This window comes from Dermacentor andersoni, chromosome 2, assembly GCF_023375885.2.
Source record: "Dermacentor andersoni chromosome 2, qqDerAnde1_hic_scaffold, whole genome shotgun sequence".
Lineage (NCBI taxonomy): Eukaryota > Metazoa > Arthropoda > Arachnida > Ixodida > Ixodidae > Dermacentor > Dermacentor andersoni.
The window spans coordinates 88,062,500-88,080,549 of NC_092815.1; the positions used below are offsets into that span (position 1 = coordinate 88,062,500).

Sequence of the window (18,050 nt, forward strand, 5' to 3'; positions counted from 1 at the left end):
CTTCGAACACCTTTTTCTCAAAACTTTTTTCTGCCACCAAGGTCAACTTGCAAAGCCAATATCTCAGCCACTGTTATGAATATTTTTACACCGTTTGTTTTGTTACACTCATTGTGCACCACTGCACACAGTGACATGTTTTGTTTTCAAAATAGTTGCTTCAATAATTTGTTATCTTTTGTTTTCACAGTCGAGATTTTCATGCAACTGAAGTAGCTAACTAAGAATGAAAATATAAAAAAAAATCTGGTAGGCTAAAAAAATTACAGGAATGTCACTGTGTGGAGGATACATATAGGAGTGCTATCAATGTTTGCTTGAACTCCTACCATCAATATACAGGTGTGCAGGCATATTGCAAAAATGAAAGCAGAAAAACTTTGTAAACAAGAAAGTACTTCGGATATTGCAGCCATATTTTCACAGTTTTGTTTATGTGATATTATTAACACCTGTGCAAAATTTCATCAAAATCGGCTGGTAAATAAAAAAGTTTGCTTTGATCCCCATGTCCCCCCTTAAGGGGGGACACGGGTTGTGGCGACCAAAAATCGCGAAAAAAACTCTATTTTTTTTCTTGCATTTTTGGAATGTACAGCTATTATTGCATCTATATTGTTAATTTCATACCGATAACATCAGTATTTTAGCCGCAGTGACGCCTTATACGACATGTACTAGCTGAATTTCAGGCGGAACTTGCGCTGAAACGGCATATTTTCCGAAACGCGCGCCTGCTCTTCCACGTGTGCTAGCGCGGACATCTTGGTCTCATTTGAAAGAGCCGACTTTTCCCTTCAAATTCCCGCCAGAACGGGCCCCATTCAGCCATTGGCCACTTATAAAATGCGCGGCAAAGAAAGGTACTAGAACGCCCTCCTATTCGTCACTCGGTGCACGTGACTTGAGCTTGCCTCCCGATTGGCGGAACTGCATGGCCATCGTCTGCTCCGCGCTTGGAGCCGCGCACTGAGATGCGCCATCTTGCCCCAGTGTCAACGCGATATCTGAAACGGAACGCAAATTTCGAACGCGGCACAAGTTTGGTGCGCAAAAAGTGGGACGGACACTCATCGAAAACTTCAAAAAACGCTGCTCAACACTGCAAAACGCTCAGGACGCCACAACCTCAGCGACCGATGCCGAAATCGTCGATGCAGCAACGGCAGGCCTAACGACCGCATCGGCTGCTGCGGATACTGTGACAAGTCCGCCAGCCGTTGACCCTTCGACCCAGCGCTCGCGTACGGCAAGATACGATCTACCGGCAACCCTCCAAGCGGGAGGAGGAGGAAGCGAAAGCCAAAGCAAAGCTATCGGAGTTGTCTTCCGCTCCAGCGACGGAGAGGAAACGCGAGTGTGGGTGACAGCACCGACGATGCACTTCGCCCGCCTGATGGGACTACGTTTACGATTGTGGATTTGAGTGCCGTGAACACATTATTAACATTTGCGAACTGCAACATCTGCAGTGGTGCCTTATAAATCGTCCGAGACGAGCGGGAATATGGACTCGCTGTGAAGCTGTGTTTTATGTGCGCAAATTGTGGAGAGATTGCGTCGGTGTGGAGCTCGCCGCGCGTTCACAGTGCTGAACGAATGAAACCCTTTGCTGTGAACGTTTTGGCTACGCGTGCCATGCAGGCAGCGGAGAACCGACAGACCGCGCTCAATGACGTTTGTCTCGTTGATGGGCATCAGCCGTCGGGCTCTTCACACGAAAACGTGCCAGAGCTACGTGAAGACGAAGTTGACGCCAGCGGCCGATCGCGCGTCGCGTAATCTGACGAGCGACTGCGCGCGGTCGGTTCGCGAACTTTACGCCGAACTGAACGTGGGTCATACTGGGAACATCGCTGTGTGCAAGGGCAAGGGCCTCAAAGGACATAATGAAAGAACTATGTCTAAATCCGAGCGAGCAAAGTCGCACCCTCATGGCCGAGAAATATAGGCGTCAAATGACAGCATCAGCCAAGAAATGCAAAGCATCACAAAATTTGCGCCAGTCCCTCAAAAAGTGGCACACCGGAGCTGGGAGTCAGCAGGACTACATGCCTGGTGCCTACTGAGCTGTTACAGCTGTAAATTTGTAAATAAAGTAGGGTTTTGCACGTTTTCTCACTTTTCTCAAAACATGTTTTTGGGTCACTTCACTAGACTGTCGAAGTGATATCTCATGATCTAGAACAGCTAGAGCACTAATTCTTTCTTTAGCAGAAAGCCTAATCTACATATTACAAAGTGCTGAGAGCAGAATTTCAAATTTGTGCGTATGTATATTTCCATTTTATGAATTTTCTTTTGGTGTGGTAGCCTTAGGTCAAGGAAAGAATTTTGATCACCTGCAGAATGGCTAATTAAAATTTCATTTGAAAACTTTTTGCAGCATTGCAATTATTGCACATTATAGTATCTAGCTATGCAATAATATTCAATTTCTGCTCAGCAGTTTTGTTTCCATTGTCTCCGGAAACAATAGAGTGGCAGCACCGTCAATCTCCTGAACTAATGAACCTACAAGAAAGATTATTGCATATTTGAAATCAGCACGAAAAACTAAGTAAGCTTGTATATTTTCATCAGATTTGGCCATAAGATGCAGGTAATAATCTCCACAACCCATGTCCCCCCTTAATGATGCCCTGGTCGAGCGGCTGCAACTTCGCTGTCGTGTTTGCCGGCAGAAACTTGAGCGCGATGTTTTCGAGCTCGCAGGTGGTGTGATGGGCTGAGCAATTATCGACGAGGAGGCAAGCGTGACGCCCCGACTTGCCCAGTTCGGCGTCCCACGCTTGCAGCCATTCTGTAAACAGCTAACGCGTCATCCACGCCTTCTTATTGAAGGCGTAGCGAACGGGGAGCTGCCTACAGTTTTTGAAGCAGCGCGGTGCCCTTGCTTTGCCGATCACAAAGGGCTGGAGCTTTTGAGAGCCATCCATGTTTGCAGCGAGCAGAACGCTCACGCGGACTTTGCTCATCTTGCCCCCGTGACACGTGCTACCCCGGACGTCGAGCGTCTTGCTTGGCAGCATCTGCCAAAACAACCCGGTCTCGTCGGCGTTGAAGATTTCCGCGGGTGAAAACGTCGCGCAAATTTCCGGCCATTCGTTCGAAATCCACTGCTGGATATCCTGGCTGATGACGGCTCTGCTTTCCCCAGAAATGGTTTTGCCAACTATCTTATGGCGGTTCTTAAACCTCTGCAGCCACCCTGTATTGTCGGCGAAGTTGTCATCACCGAGTGCTGCGGCAAACCATTTAGCTTTAGCCATTAGCATTGGGCCATCCACCGGAATGTTTTTAGCCCACACCTCTAAAAACCACGCATAGAGGGCCTTTTCAACTTTCTCGTGGGCAGGAGCGCGCACACGACAAGCTCCCGACGTTCGTTGCTCCGCCGCTTTGGACTTTATGTCCGCCTTGTTTTTTAACAAGGTGCTTAGAGTGCTCCGAGGAATACCGAAGTCGTCTGCCACCGTCGCACTTTTCTCGCCCGCCTCAACACGCTGAATGGCTTTCAGCTTTGTCGCAAAGTCCAGGTTCTTGCGCTTCTTGACGCTGCTTGTGCTTGCTGTGGCCATTGCTTCCGCGTCAGCTCACCACGATCCAGTCACACGTATCGTGAGACGCACGCAAAACAATAATGAACACGAAACACAAGAACGCGCACGAAACACAAGAATTCACGTGCGCAGCCTCCACCAACAAACCACTCGCAATGGCCACCTCCGAGGGCGACAGCGACGTACGAAAGGCACGAGCTGTGGTTGGCTGAGCAAAACTCGCGAAAAAGCAACAAGCAAAAAAAAGGCAAAAGGAGGAGGCCGCCGGCGCCTTCTTTCCTCTTTTCCGAGCCGATCATTATGGTTACGTGGGGGAAGGAGAGACATTGGGAGAGTGAAAAAAAAAAGCAGTTCCGCAAGTCGGAGAGCGTGCGCAGCGGGAGTACAGTCCGAGACTCCCTCCCTCTCGCTCTCACATTTTCCGAGCATTTCGTGAGAGGCGCGGAGCTCGCGGGTGCAGCGAGTGCCGAGATCGCGCGGCGTTCTATATATCCAATGGCGGGTAACAATATCGTTCGATATAAACGTACGAATTTGTATACTTTAACACAGAATTTTCAAGGGGATAATTTACGAGTTCGATACAGACAATAATTCGATATATGTGGGTTTGATATATCCGTGTTCGACTGTATAAAATCTGAATATATATTTGGGATCAGCATTCAATGATATATCTGCATGCCAATTTTCAGAAAGATATGTTAAGAAATAAAAAAAAAGTTTTCAAGACCCTCATCCCCCCAAGGGGGGACGCGGGTTTTACATCGCGAAAAATGGCCAAAAAATCGATTTTTTGAAAACATTTTCAGTTTCTATAACCCTTTTTCTATCTGATACCCAAATATCATCACTGTAAACCACTTAGAAGTGCTCTAAAGAATTCGTTTTATCAGCCAAGGTGGCGAAAAATCTAGCGGAAATCAAGAAAGAACAGCGTTTTTCACGCCACAGTATCTCCTGAACGGCGCGACCGAGTGCCGCCATCTTGGTCTCGTTGGAAAGCGCATTTCTCCGTCTTCAAATCTGCCGCTTCAGCGATCTCCTCCATACAGAAACAAGCGCACAAAAAGCAAATGATTGAAGGTCGTGCCGGAGTCTGCGATTGGCCGTGCCCGCCACGTGACTCCAGCGCGGTTCGCCATTGGTCCGGTGCTCGCGTCGTCTGCTCGGCTCTTTGCACCTCGCGAGTTTGACGTCTCCACTCGCCGTCATCTCGACGTGTCAAAACGGGCGCTACGCGGATATCGCAGTAGCGTGGCCGATCCCTACGCTTGTGGACGTTTCAGACTCGCGGCTAAGCATTCCGAGCATCGGCGACGCGGACTTCACGACCAAGATTCGCGCGCGGAATCCTCGGACATGCGGCTAAGCCTTTCAGCAGTCGGTGTTTCGAATTCGTGACAAATTCGTATCACGCACGTAATCCTCAGAAACGCGGCTTAACATTTTGCGCATCGGGAGTCTCCGACTCGGCGATCATGCACATTGCGCGCGGTCTTCTCAGACCGTCACCTAATCATTCTGTGCATCGGCACCTCCGACTGCGCGAATAAGCGCATCGAGTGTCGACTCCTCGAGCCCGCGGCTAGGAATTTGGCGCGTCGGCACGTAGGCCTGCGCGAATGAGCGCGTCGAGTGCCGACTCCTCGAGCCCGCGACTAGGCATTTCGCGCGTTGGCACCTCGGACTGCGCGAATAAGCGCATCGACGGTCGACTCCTCGAGCCCGTGACTAGGCATTTCGCGCGTCGGCACCTTGAAATGCGCGACTAAGCACATCGCGCGTCGGCTCCTTGTATCTGCGGCTATGCATTTCGCACATCGACACTTCGGACTCGCAAACAAGCACATTGCGCGTTCACTCTATTATCATATTGTCACGATAGCTCGTAACAATATCTATCATACCACCCCTTCATAAAGAGAACCTCATCATGAGCTCTGTTCACTAGGCCCCTTGGGCTGGCACACACCTGGCTGCCGAAGTGATAGAGGCATCATACAAAAGTAAAATTCTGGAAAGCACCTAGCAGCTGCATATCTATCACTGGCTCTCTGATCCTAAGTTCCACAGCTACTGTCAGGTGAAGATGACTTGGAAGGCTACTTACACTCAGAGCCTTCATTCAGTAACATGGTCAATTCTACCAAATGAAAAAATGCCTCACTGATTGTAATGGAGACTGCTATCAATCAGGCAGCCTGCATGTACAACACTGGAACTATATTCATGCCCACACAGAGTTCTACACTTCGATTTGAAACCCAGGCACCATGCTCTTTGTAGAGCACGGTGCCTAATAACATTTCTTGTGCTTATTCAGTGGCCAGTGTGCCATTATTTTGAGAGTGTGCAGTCACGCATTTAGTATGGCCATTCTTACAAAACAGCTTCAAAATGGTGCCATTTGTATTGCTGTAGATTCACTTCAGCAAAAGCTACATTTCTTTGAAACTTCAAATGCGTTTATTTCAGTTCGATGTTTTTGCACACTGTACTCCGCCTTACGGGTGTTCTTTCTGGGTTGTTTTTGGCCAAAAATGACAAGCGTGGTATCATTTTATTCGTATTGAAATGATCTGGGGGGTGATGCTATTTTTATTACTCTTGCACCGTCATGAAAATTACATTCAGGTATAGTAATCACTGCTAATTAGAAAAAAATGTTCATAATAAATGCAAGATTGTTTTCTTCTCTGCAAAATGCTTCCAAATGAATAAAAATAGCATCACCCCCTACAGTAGGTCTTTAGCAATGGTGTCATGCATTTAGTTTTTGGTTTAGCAAGACGGAATCATCAAAAAGCCCCGTAACGAGTTTGAAATTAATTTGACCTCGGACCTCAATATTTTTTGAACAGCTACAGCTATCAAAAATCTAATTACAGATCTGAAATCAGCATGAAAAATTACCCCAGGCTGTGGAGTTTATTAAAGATTCACCCAAAAATAAGAAAAAACTTTTTAAGACCCACCTCCCCCCTTAATGCAGTATGCTTGTACAGTAAACGTTGCAACCCTGCTAGCAAGAAGTGAGAAAAATATTTATGTATGGGCAAGGGACAAAAAAAAGGAAAGCCAACCTTTCTGGAGCTCCAGGGATGTTCAAGGTCGTTTTCTTCCCAGGCACCTTCTCTAGAACAAATAGAAGGCAGCACAAAAGATGAATGAAAAAACTGGCAGATCTCACGCCCTGTCAGAATCGATGTCATGCGAAGCAGTGTGTGGGGAGCCTACCAAGTTAACAAAACAACCATGAAAGCACAAAGACGTTGGCAGCTGTTTCATGACCTACACGACGCATGTCTGGGTGAGAACGAGACGATCCAGTGTCCTTTACAGAGACCTCACTAGTGCAACACATCAAGAATATCGCTATCAGAAGCAGCAAAATCACTTTCAGAAGACTTCAGCGGTGTGCAACGCATTTTCGGTGCCATGTTTGCAAAAATTCGATGCTATCTCCTCTGCTGCCCCTTTTTTGCTGGAGCCCTCATGACAGAATGCAAAAGAAAATGTGCACTAGTTGTTCTGTCACTGGTTAGACGGCGTTAGGTATCCGTAAGCACGGAGTTTTATTTTTGGCGGGGCATTCGAAACCATCTATCCATAGTGATCGATGCTCTAACCACGGTAAATATTTAAGTTTTGCGTGGTTTGAGGCTAGTTGTGTGTTCAAAACTAGTTGAAATTAGTGAGCCCTGGCACCTACGACACCAATAAGCAGGGTGGCAAAAGTTCTTACGCGGGCGGCCAAGCGTGAACAGACAATAGTCGGCTTCGTTTAGAAGTGCGTAATTATTGAAATTTCAGATCGTCACTTCAGCCTGTTAACCTTGTCAGTAAATATACACAGTAGCAGTAGGAAGAAGCACAGTAATCTGAACACCCTCCTTTATGTAGCTATTGACCAAGAGCAGCTGTTTATGAGAATCTGCTATACTATGAAATAAAGCGCACAAGAAAGAGTGAGGAGCAGGCTACTGCTGAAAAGTCTGCTTTTGAGAGAAAGGCAACTTTGAGCGCCGCTTGTGAGATCCATATGCTGCGCACGACTGCAAAATTCAGCCGAGATGTTCACAGCAGGATATGCTATCTGCTCACTTTTTTCGCCATGCCCAATGGTTCAGGGTGGTCCCTGCCCCCTCCCCTTTTCTGATTGAACAGCTTTGCTAACAGGGACACCCTATATAAGAATGCACAGGTTGGCAAGATCAAACAGAACACAGTCACAGTCAAACTTTTACTATTTTACAGCGTAATTTTAAGGTTTTGACATGATGAAAAAACTACTAATGAATGGACTGGCATATTAATAGTGATTCATGTTTTAAAATTCATATTTGCACATATCCTGAAAGCAGTGTAAAATTCGACTTGCACTAATCTTTGTGAGCATTTAATGACTGTTTGTAGTGAACTTTTGGCATACTCTCATTACTTCCGCATTTGTTTCACAGCCAAGATTATGGTAACACTGGTGGCTATGACGATGGCTATGGACAAGCACCTGTCAGTCGGAGCACCTACCAGGACTCGTATGCAGCACCTTCAGACATGATGGGCAATGGCTATCAGGGTCCCGGAGTTGGAGTAGGTGGCAACGCAGGCGGCTATGGCGAAGGTGCTGGTGGCTACAACACCGATTACAACAAGCCCCCAATGGAGAGGGGAGGTGGTGACTTCAGAAGTGGTGGTGCTGGCTATGCACCCCCCGTTGGTGGCGTCGGTGGCGGTGGCGGCTACGCCAGCAGCTACGACGACAGGGGTTATGGGGGAAGGCAAGATGGTGGCTACGGGGGAGGACGCCCAGCGGCTGACAACTTCAGTGGAGGTAAGCTCTTTGCATTCTGCTCCCCTGAATGAAGTATCTGCCTTCACAGCTGGCTGGCTCTTCAGGTGCATGTTCCCTATAAGGATGGCATGAAAGTGTGTTGATCACAAGCATTGTTTTGGACTCAACTTTAACCCTTTCAGGCACTGCTGTCCATTTGTAGATTAAGAATATGTACATACATTTGAACCCACTTATAACGATACCGGTTTTAACAATATATCGGTTATAACAATGAGAAGCTGCTGCACCGTCAATTTTTGTTTTTCATGGTGAAATAACCCGCTTGCTGCAGTGCCCCGATACTGCATTATTGTTTATAACGAGGAAGTCTGGCTGCTGGGTGTCCGAGCTGATAGGTAGTGAAATGCGAAATTCCTGAAAAGAAAAAAACGAGAAATTCAAGCTGCTGCACGATGGGCCGCTGCTCCAACAGCCGCTGCGCCTTCATTTTCCAGTCATCTCCACGCGGCTCTCTGCCGTCACCCTTCCAGCTCTCCGAACACAAATGGGCTACGCCCATAGCTCTACGCCGCCCCACCCTCCGAAACACAAATAGGTTGCGCCAAGTGCATTGCAAGCAGATTGCTTGCATGTTGCCACAGAACACCTGTATAATATTGTTTGGTAGTTCCTCATTCAGCGCAGTTCTCCAGAGAGCTTAATCGCTCGCGTTCGTCTTTGTTGGTTGTGTCGAAGTCGTTCCTGGCACATGGTTTCTCCGCTTCGCTTAACTCGTCAAAACGGAAGATGGCTGATGCGCCCGCTGATCATTGGCAATGCATGACGTTGCTGGCGAAAAGCAAGTGCTTGGCTATAAATTTGGTAACTAAGTGCTTCTAACCAATAAGACGATCGGTGTGAACATGCTTATATCGGATAGCAACGGCAGCGATGACGCAGTAGGACAGGATGCCTCAACGTCGTCCTCACAGGAAACCCGGCAGATTACTCAGTCCCTTCGGGGCTTCGTTTTCATGAGGAACCTTCTGTTGCACTACGTAGAGCACTTGGATACCTTGGAGAATGATGTCGGCAAGCTTCGCGTATAGCAAGCAAGGCTGATGGACATAGGCTTTTCTCTTGCAAGCCACTGAGAAATATGTGATGGGATGATTGTGGGGTTCTCTCCTCAGCGCTTCTTCTGGGTTTCTCGAGCTGACAGGCTTCCGTGGCAGCTTTCTCACAATTTTTAAAAGGCCCTTTTAGGGCCACCAGAGCAATGCCTCGGCGGTGCTCGCATATCGCTTGCCACAGGTGGCACCTCTTTGCAGTTGTTATAGCAGTGCCATTCTTTAACGCCGACAGCCGCAGCTTGTTACACGCGATCAGAGCACCCAGGAATCAGTTAAATGAGCAAACACAATTAGCAGCCGGATGAAGGAAGGTGATGGTGGTACTGGCCTCCCCACCATTATAGTTTTCTCACATCAGCTCTTCCATCCTCCAGTTTTGATTTTTTCATGCAACCCGATTATAACAATGGAATTTTCGTGGCACTTGAATATTGTTATAAGTGGGTTCGACTGTATTTCTCACATTACAACATTGACCTCCGTGACGCCAAATATGATAGTGGCAGTGTTCATATTCTACAGGTATGAGCACTGCTGTGTACAATGTGTCATGGAGGTCACAAAATTGCATTGAAACTTCATGACACTTGTGGAATAGTTGCCTCACCCCAGTTGGGGGGTGGCGAGTGAACAGAGAAGAGCTTATTTTTATGCAGTTGACTGATAATTCGGATCCCACAAAGATCATAAGTCCGAACTATCGAATGTCTGAAAAAACATAATTAGTTTACTGTATTTACTTGCATAATGATAGCACTCGCATAACGATCGTGCCCCTGAATTTTGTTGTCTGAATTCGATACCTTCTTTTTGTTTCCCGCGTAATGATCGCACCCCAAACTTGCTGCAGCAGTGTCATGTGCCAAGTCTAGCTGATGATCTACCGCACCTATAGACAGAAACTTGCCCATGGTTACCCTGATTTACCATGCCTTTAACAGAAACTTCACCACTTTTGTTGCTTGTCAGATCGCATGATAAGAAATGGCTTGCTGCTGCAAAGGAAAGTAAACATGTCCTTGATTAAATCAAATCTCGATCAGGCAGCAGGTAGGACCCAGAAACTCCAGGCAGATTATGAAGTATGAAGTGTCTCTCTCCGAAACACTGAAAATGTGCAGCTTGCCACTGCAGAAAGAAGTGCGCAAGTGATCCGAACCTGTGTCTGCCAATAGGAGTGCACTGCATGCACCATGTGGCTACAGTAATTAATTGCGACGCCAGTATTCTCTTTTTGCGATCGCTTTCTCCCCTCTTTCGTATTTTCACTTTGCAGAAATGCAGTGCTGTGGGCTAATTTAAGCTTCGATTTCTCGTGTTTATGGTACTACCAAGATGGTGGTGATGCCGATGGCACCTCCTGAAGCCCTATTTTCTCTTAATTTTTGATGACAGCGCACTGGGAAAGTGCTGTTTTCTCTATTTTTACTGTGTGTTGGTATATTTCACTATGAGGTAAAATGCACAAAAAAGAAGGAAAATCTGAACTTTTGACCAAATTGACCATTTCAATTGCTGCATCCCCCCTTAAAATGGTCTAGTGAAACATTTTCCAGAAATAGACATGAACCATTTTTGTTACAAGATTTACTTATAATTTCATGTTGATTACGCTGAAATTAAGTGGTGTGCAATGCTACTACTGGCGTAAGATTCAAAGCTGAGGTTTTTGGCCATGGCCTCCAAGATTTCAAGGTGCACTGCACAGGCTGAAGGCCTCGGAGGCCATGTGTTGACCACCTTACGTTTGCATTCAACTGCTGCAGAATATGACTTGGAACAGCAAATAGTGTTTTGTGGCTCGTGCTGCAAGGTGTAATTGCGGCTGTGATGAAATGCTGCACATGTGCAGTCAAGAGAAGGACTTCTTGTTCAGATGTTTGCGCTTGCACAGGCATGCTCAATAAATGCTGATAATCTAAACAATAGGTTTATTAGTTTGCGCTGAGAAAAAAAGAAAACGGAGACCCTGCAGGCTGTTGCATGGTGGTTGGCTTACCCACTAGCATTTACACCCACCCCTACCTTCCAGCAGGCAATGTCTGTCAAGGCATGCAATGTTCATAAAGAAGCATTTTCGGCTCTTTGTATTACTTAGCTATATCATTTATTCTTCTGGTGAAGACAGGAAATGTGAATAACAAGCTGTAGAAATATCCAGCTTTTTTTGGCATCCACGCATAAGCTTTTCACACCTCTAGTACATCATGTGATTGGGTGCATTTCTAAACCGCTTTAGCTGCATGGCTGCTTTGTGGCAGTAACATTTCTAGTAACCTAAGAAATCGACCTTTTGAAAAAATAAGCATCTCAGGAAAGCAGCCAAATGAGAGGTCAGTAGACAAATTTTGTACATTTTTCTTTATAGCTTTCTCCCAGCCAAGAAAGCCTTTTTATTCATTTCTGCAACGAACAGACCTCTCAACAGGAAAATGCTAGAGGGAAGTTGTTGGCTAGAGTAGTGCCTTCTGTGTACATAGCACAAATGGCAAGAAACACAGTATTACCTTCTACTTGCTGGTGCATGTAAAGCTGCTTTCTTTGTCGCTGTATTTTCATTCACTCAATGGTTGCACCCATTTGGTGGTATCCTGCTGGGCGTCAATGTGACCACAGCCACGTGCCTAGAGGGGCTGCTGGATCAGCAATGCTCACACTTGCCTTGCTAACTTGTGCGATTCATGACGCTGTTTGCAAGCACCATTCTTAGGCACATGCACCATGGAGCCAGCTATTAAATGTGATGTTTAATCAGCATGCTCTAATCTGTTTTTAGTCACTAATGGTATTTCTGATGCTTTCATGGACTTGAATTGTAAGTAGCGAATGAATGTGACATGTCTTTTAATTGGTTTTAGAATATCATATGTGACCTCGCTGCTAATTTCAATGCTTTACAGAGTGGGCCAAAATACCCATCAACACATAAGGTTTCACGCCAGTGCGGGCTAACATAGGAGCGACATGCCTTTGCCATATCCCTCCATAGAAATTGTCTGGCTTCTTCGTAATACTGAGTCCATATAAATGCTGTGCAACGAAACTAGAAAACACATAGAAATTAAAGCAGTACACTTAGAGCAACTGTCATGTGATGGTGACAATGATCATTGATTAACCGCACATACAAGTAAACCATTTTAATGGCTGCTCAACATGCAACCGCAGCAATGCTGGGTAGGATATGTGGTTCATGACTTAATGAATTCTTCAAATCACTGATATAATAGTTCCCCAGCATATTCTACATCTTTTGAAATTTTATTCTGTAGTTCCATGCACAGTGATGGATCACGAAGAAGGAAGTGCAGGACTTAGTGCAACACTGATAGCAAATGGGCTGCTGAGGCTCATATTCTGATGCTGTTGTCACTTTCGCAGTAGACCTGAAGCAGTGCCTGCTAAGAGATGGCTGTTTTGCTGTACAAATGGAAAGAGCCGCTTGTAAGACTTCGAATGTGCCTTGTGAAGTAGGCATTGCTTTGTAGCAGAGGCACTAATATACATGCATTAGTTCTGCACATTGTAGAGTGTGAAGTTACGCACTGAGAATTTCGATTTCACCACACAGCAAAACAGCAGTAATTGCCGCTAAGTTATGACTAGTTTAAGAATTTTGCTCAGAATGGTTCACAGCAACTTGTAAAAGAGCTTCGGCTTGAACCTAGAATCTCAACGAAATGGCATAGGCCAGAAGTTCATAGGCGTTTAGCTGGTATGGTTTCCAGCCACTTGTTAGAATGCGCAAAGAAGTGTGAAGCGGCATAACAGTCTCGGTGTCTGTCGTTGCTTGCAGGTGGTCCCCGATCAGACTATGCCTCCTATGACAGCTATGGTGGCGCAGCGTATGGCCAATCTCGGGATAGCTATGGAGGGGCAGGCCACTATTAAGAGTGCAGCAAGCTGCTGTCCTTTCTTTCTTTTTGAGAGCAGGCGTAGAAGAGTGGCAGAGACATTTTTTCATATGAAAAAGCCTCCACCATGCCCACCAACATCCATCTTCAACATACCATCACGGCCTTGCTTGAAGAAATTTCTAGATGCAGGCACTGTGCTATATTTTTCCTCCCAACACCACATATGAACCTCGTGATTGTAATTTACCCTTCATTTCTCATTTTCTCTCGTGGAACTTTTTTTTTTTTTTTCTCCCTAAGCATTAGCCAGGTGGCTCGGAAGGCCACAGTGCACCGTTAGGCACATCATAGTTTTATTTTTCATTTCTACCCATGGAACCTGGCATTGTCTTATGAACTTGGTGTTAGTGAGCGCTCATGTCATGAAACAAGCACATGCTACTGTCTCTGTATGTATTCAAAGTGGTCCAGGCGGATCAAATGAAATAAAATGTGGAGTGGAACCCCCTAGCTGCTGCAAGTTTGATTACTGAGATGCTTAGTATGCAGCGCTAGCCCTTGTGGGAAGCGTAGCGAACCTCTACAGCCACACTGCAATGGAACGAAGAAATGAACAGGGCCAAGTGCCTGTCCGAAGCTGCTTTTCCATTGAGAACCGCATCAGCAATTTCACAAGGCTGTTAAGCTGCCCTGGTAAGCTTATCACTAAAACTGGAGAGCATCAAATCCGCTCCAGCTGTAACTAGCTCTTGACTGTTATTCATCGTGTATTTGTTCTTATACGGCTGGAAAGTATTAATTGCCTCGCGCACAGCTTGGCAGATTTGTCTGCCGGTGCATTTAAAATTTAAGATTAAATTTTAGTAGCAAGCACTTTTAGTCTGTACTATCCCAGAATTTTACCATTTTGATGTCTCCCATTTGCAATAAGGCATACTAAATTGCTTGCTTTGATACTTTTACCAAAGGTAAAGGGATGGCACAGCTTTAGTCTGCATCGGCAAACATATGCCAGAATTTTGTCATTATGATGCCTCCCATGTGTAATAAGCCCTACCGGACTACATGCTTTAGTGCAAATTTCACCAGACTGAGGGATGGCACCATTTTGGTTTATTAGTGCAATGAGACTGCAGCTGTAGAGCAGTGCATTTGAATTCATTTAGCACTGCAATAATAATATGTTAATGAAAATGCACTTCTCAGTTAAAGGCACTGATGTAAGAAAGGCGGATGCTGCAAGCTGTGCTGCTGTAGCAATCAGGAGTTGATCTCGTGCACTTGCAACATTGTTACCTCTCATCATGCTCCGATGCAGTACTACATCCTTCAGCATTGATAGAAGTTCAAATGAGTTCAGAAACAAAAAAATTATGCCTCAAATTGCTAGAAAAAAAATAATTTTCATAATAAAGACGAGCTGTTTAAACTCGATGTGGGCAGTGCTTCTGTAGAACTCCTGAATGCTGTAAAATGCATTTCTGCAGCGCCCGGCTTTGTAGGGTCAGGTTTGAAATTATTTCCACTGCATACTTGTAGTGAAGCGCAACGACACTAAGGCCAATGTTTTGATTGCAGTGCCCTTGAACTGAGACTTCTCTGGTCTGTCATTGTTTATTAACGTTGCTTTTTCTGGTGCCCTGATTTGATCGGAAGTGGCTTATTGAAAACACTGTGATACATTTAATGTACACAGTACAAAGCAAAATATGCCTGTTGTGGGATACATACTAGAGTGCACGCAAATATACTGGCCCTTAACTATATTCTGGTCTAAAGTATCGTAAGTGCTGCCTGAATAAGTAGCAGGAGGCATTGTGCATACAATCAAGCCATGTAAACGCTTGCGGTTGCTACGTTGGATGTCTCGCAGTAGCAGGTAACAGTTGCCAACTCTACAGTCACCATCTAGCTCGTAATGTTTCGTTAAAGGTAACGGAAACAAGCGTTCTGCTTGAGTTGTGTAATGTTAACTGTGACTGTTACAAGCGTTTTCATCCTAGTTCGTGCTGCCAGTTGGCACAGGTCATTTGCTTCTAGTAGTAACAAGCTTTTCCAGGATTTTCAATGTGAACATGCTTGCAAGGCCGTCTTCTTAAATCCTTCACAGCCTTCGCAAGTCCGTCATTCTATGGAGAGGGCACAGCACCAGTGGCTCCACAGGCTTACGGCCAAGTATTTCACACTACCATGACATAATCTCGTTCATGAAAGCCAGCGTCTCGGCCGTTGCCGCTGCTACACAGAAGGAAGCCTCATGCACCATTTTACTCTTCGTATACCACATCTTCAAGTGTCTATAAAGAAGTTATAATACATATGCATGGCTATGTGTCTTGCTTTAGTAATGCCTAATGCAGTCTAGGTGCAGTGACAAGTTCACGTAACCCTGTCCACTGCCAGTTGTGTTACCTTAACCTATTTATGCGAGCACAGCTTTCAACCTTGGAGTGTTTTGTTACTCTTTCACCTGGCAGATGAGTAAGCCATACCTACAGTACTTGCACATGCTCAGCATGGCATCACTGTTGCAGCAAAGCTGCAAATTTATTACGAGTCTTTTGACCAAGTTGCAATAAGTGCTGTGGATGATGCTGTGCTGCATACAAACCATCATGAGTAGGTACTGATGAAGTGCCATTTACCTAAATGGCTTGGCACGCCTTTGCAGTAATTCAAGACAGTCTTGATTTGCAACCAAAAAAAGAAGTTCCTTACTGTAAACACCTAATAATCCAGAGCACCTTTCATCATTTACAACTAGACATATGCTGCTTGCAGCTCAGTGCAGTATAAACCTCTATTGAAGCAAATATGCCATGCTGTTATGAAAAACATCGCCTGCTTCTATATCCATTTGTATGCTGGTGCTGAGAAAGTGCAGCGAAGCGTTGCACGTGAACACTAGACCACAAAGCTTGGTTCCGCGATGCTGAAATCAATTGCATCCAAGGATGATAAGTACCACAGGTGGGTTAACAAAAGTTTCATTACATTGCCTGTCTTTAATGCTTTCAAACGGCCAGATTACGCAAAGAGGGAAAAGGGCTAATGTAAATAAGGAAATGGGCTCGCGCAAAACTTCCAACGTACATTAGTAGCCATCACTACTGGCATTAGCACTGGATACTGCCACAACATATGGCACCAAATAATGGCACTTGTAGCAAAGTTGCCACTCGCACATTTCTTAAGAGTTCACACATTTCAAACTTGCATGTTCAGTGTTTGAGCTCTGAATGAAACGGCTTGATGCCTGGCAGCTTGTTCTGACAATACTTGCTGTTGCCAGTGTGCAGGGCCCGGAAGCCCAGTTCATAATTTCATAAGTCTTCACTTGTTTGATAGTCGGAATTGGCTTGTTTAAGAATTGGTAACTTCTTTTAAGTGACATTTCTTGTCCTGCAGTTTTTTTTTTTTTTTTAACTTGCTCCTTTGCACTTCAGGTTGAAGCACCTTTCCTGTGAACGAGTGAGCATCAATATTCTATAGGGTGAGTGTATTCTCTTGTTCAGCTGGTTTCTTGTCTTTAGTGTGCACTTTTATAGAATCTTTTTCTGGAGCCATCATTGACCTCCTTATACAATGGGCTATGTGGAATCTGTATTTGTTTGTCTGCTGTTCATCCGCCATAATGTCTCGCTCACTGTGTTGTACTGCTTTGCACGAGGCCATTGGTTCGATTCCTTGCCATCGTGGTAGCCACATTCAGGTGGTGGCAAGATGAAAAAAACTGGAGTGTCGAAATAAATGTGCACATTAAAGAACTATGGATGATAAGATTCTGGGGCAAATTTCATGATCATTCACTTGAGGGGATACAATCTCCTTTTACGAGATTTCGTATGGTTAGCACTGGGTGTCTTGCCATCCATGACCCTGTTGCCCATAGCTGCATGACTGGGTGCTAGTCACATGAAATCTCGCGAAAATGATTGCATCGCTGAAAGTTGATCACCGACCAACCAGTTTCAGTCAGTCTACGTGATACAAGAGGGGTGGTGCATTTCTGTTTTGGGGCCAGAATTGTTTCCCAGAGCCAGAGTGCATAACCAGAAAGTCCAAACTACATGTATGCCTAGTGGCGTGGTACAATCAACACTCGGTAAAGGCAGATTTGTGTGATGCGAGAATGTGCCTTTACTTTTTGCACTGATTGGACGGTATGCAAATTTTTTTCTTAAAATGCGTTTCTCAATATTTCAACATGTTGAAGCACTGTCAATAACAAAGAACTCTAAGGGGCCCGAAAATTTGTTTGAGTTAAAAAGACTTGTTTTTGAAGTATTCGTGCAACGCAGCACAATGAATGAACAGTGGGAGTCGTGAAATATCGCGGCACGCAAGCACACCGCAAGTGAGGACCACGAAACTGCCCATGCTGGCAGTTTCGTGGATAACAGCAGAAAACGAAACTTCAGTGAGTGGGCTAAGCTGGCACCAGCATGGAGGCGGGTACACACGAAGACCTTCAATGATGAGGGAGTTACAAGGGAGCTTAACCCTATGAGGGTCGAATTATTTTGAAAAAAACTTTCCCAGGTGGTCAAATTACTTTGATCTTGAATGTACAAAATGTATAAAGCCTGGAATAAATAGTAAAAAATAATTAGGAACAGTATTTTGGTGTCTGCATCACTCAGAACTGCAAAATGTTCAATAGTATTTCCGAGCGTGGTACTCCTTGAAACGCGGGTCTACGCACAGCGCCTTATCG

At 45.3% G+C, this 18,050-nt stretch overlaps 1 protein-coding gene across 3 annotated transcripts in view; it reads left to right on the forward strand.

The window, feature by feature from the left end:
- The window catches only part of LOC126541667 (uncharacterized), a 55,707-nt gene that overhangs the window by 29,579 nt on the left and 8,078 nt on the right, over positions 1 to 18,050 (forward strand). Inside the window, exons 5-7 of one of the 3 annotated variants that reach the window (XR_008614797.1) lie at positions 8,027 to 8,400; positions 15,444 to 16,303; positions 16,780 to 16,826. Coding sequence is in view for 1 of the 3 variants with exons in the window: in XM_050188529.2 (XP_050044486.1) it covers positions 8,027 to 8,400; positions 13,273 to 13,367 (469 nt within the window). In the remaining 2 variants the exon portion in view is untranslated. Of the gene's footprint in view, positions 1 to 8,026; positions 8,401 to 13,272; positions 13,844 to 15,443; positions 16,304 to 16,779; positions 16,827 to 18,050 lie in introns of those variants that run through there. The other 2 variants (XR_007601700.2, XM_050188529.2) reach the window with 2 other exon arrangements.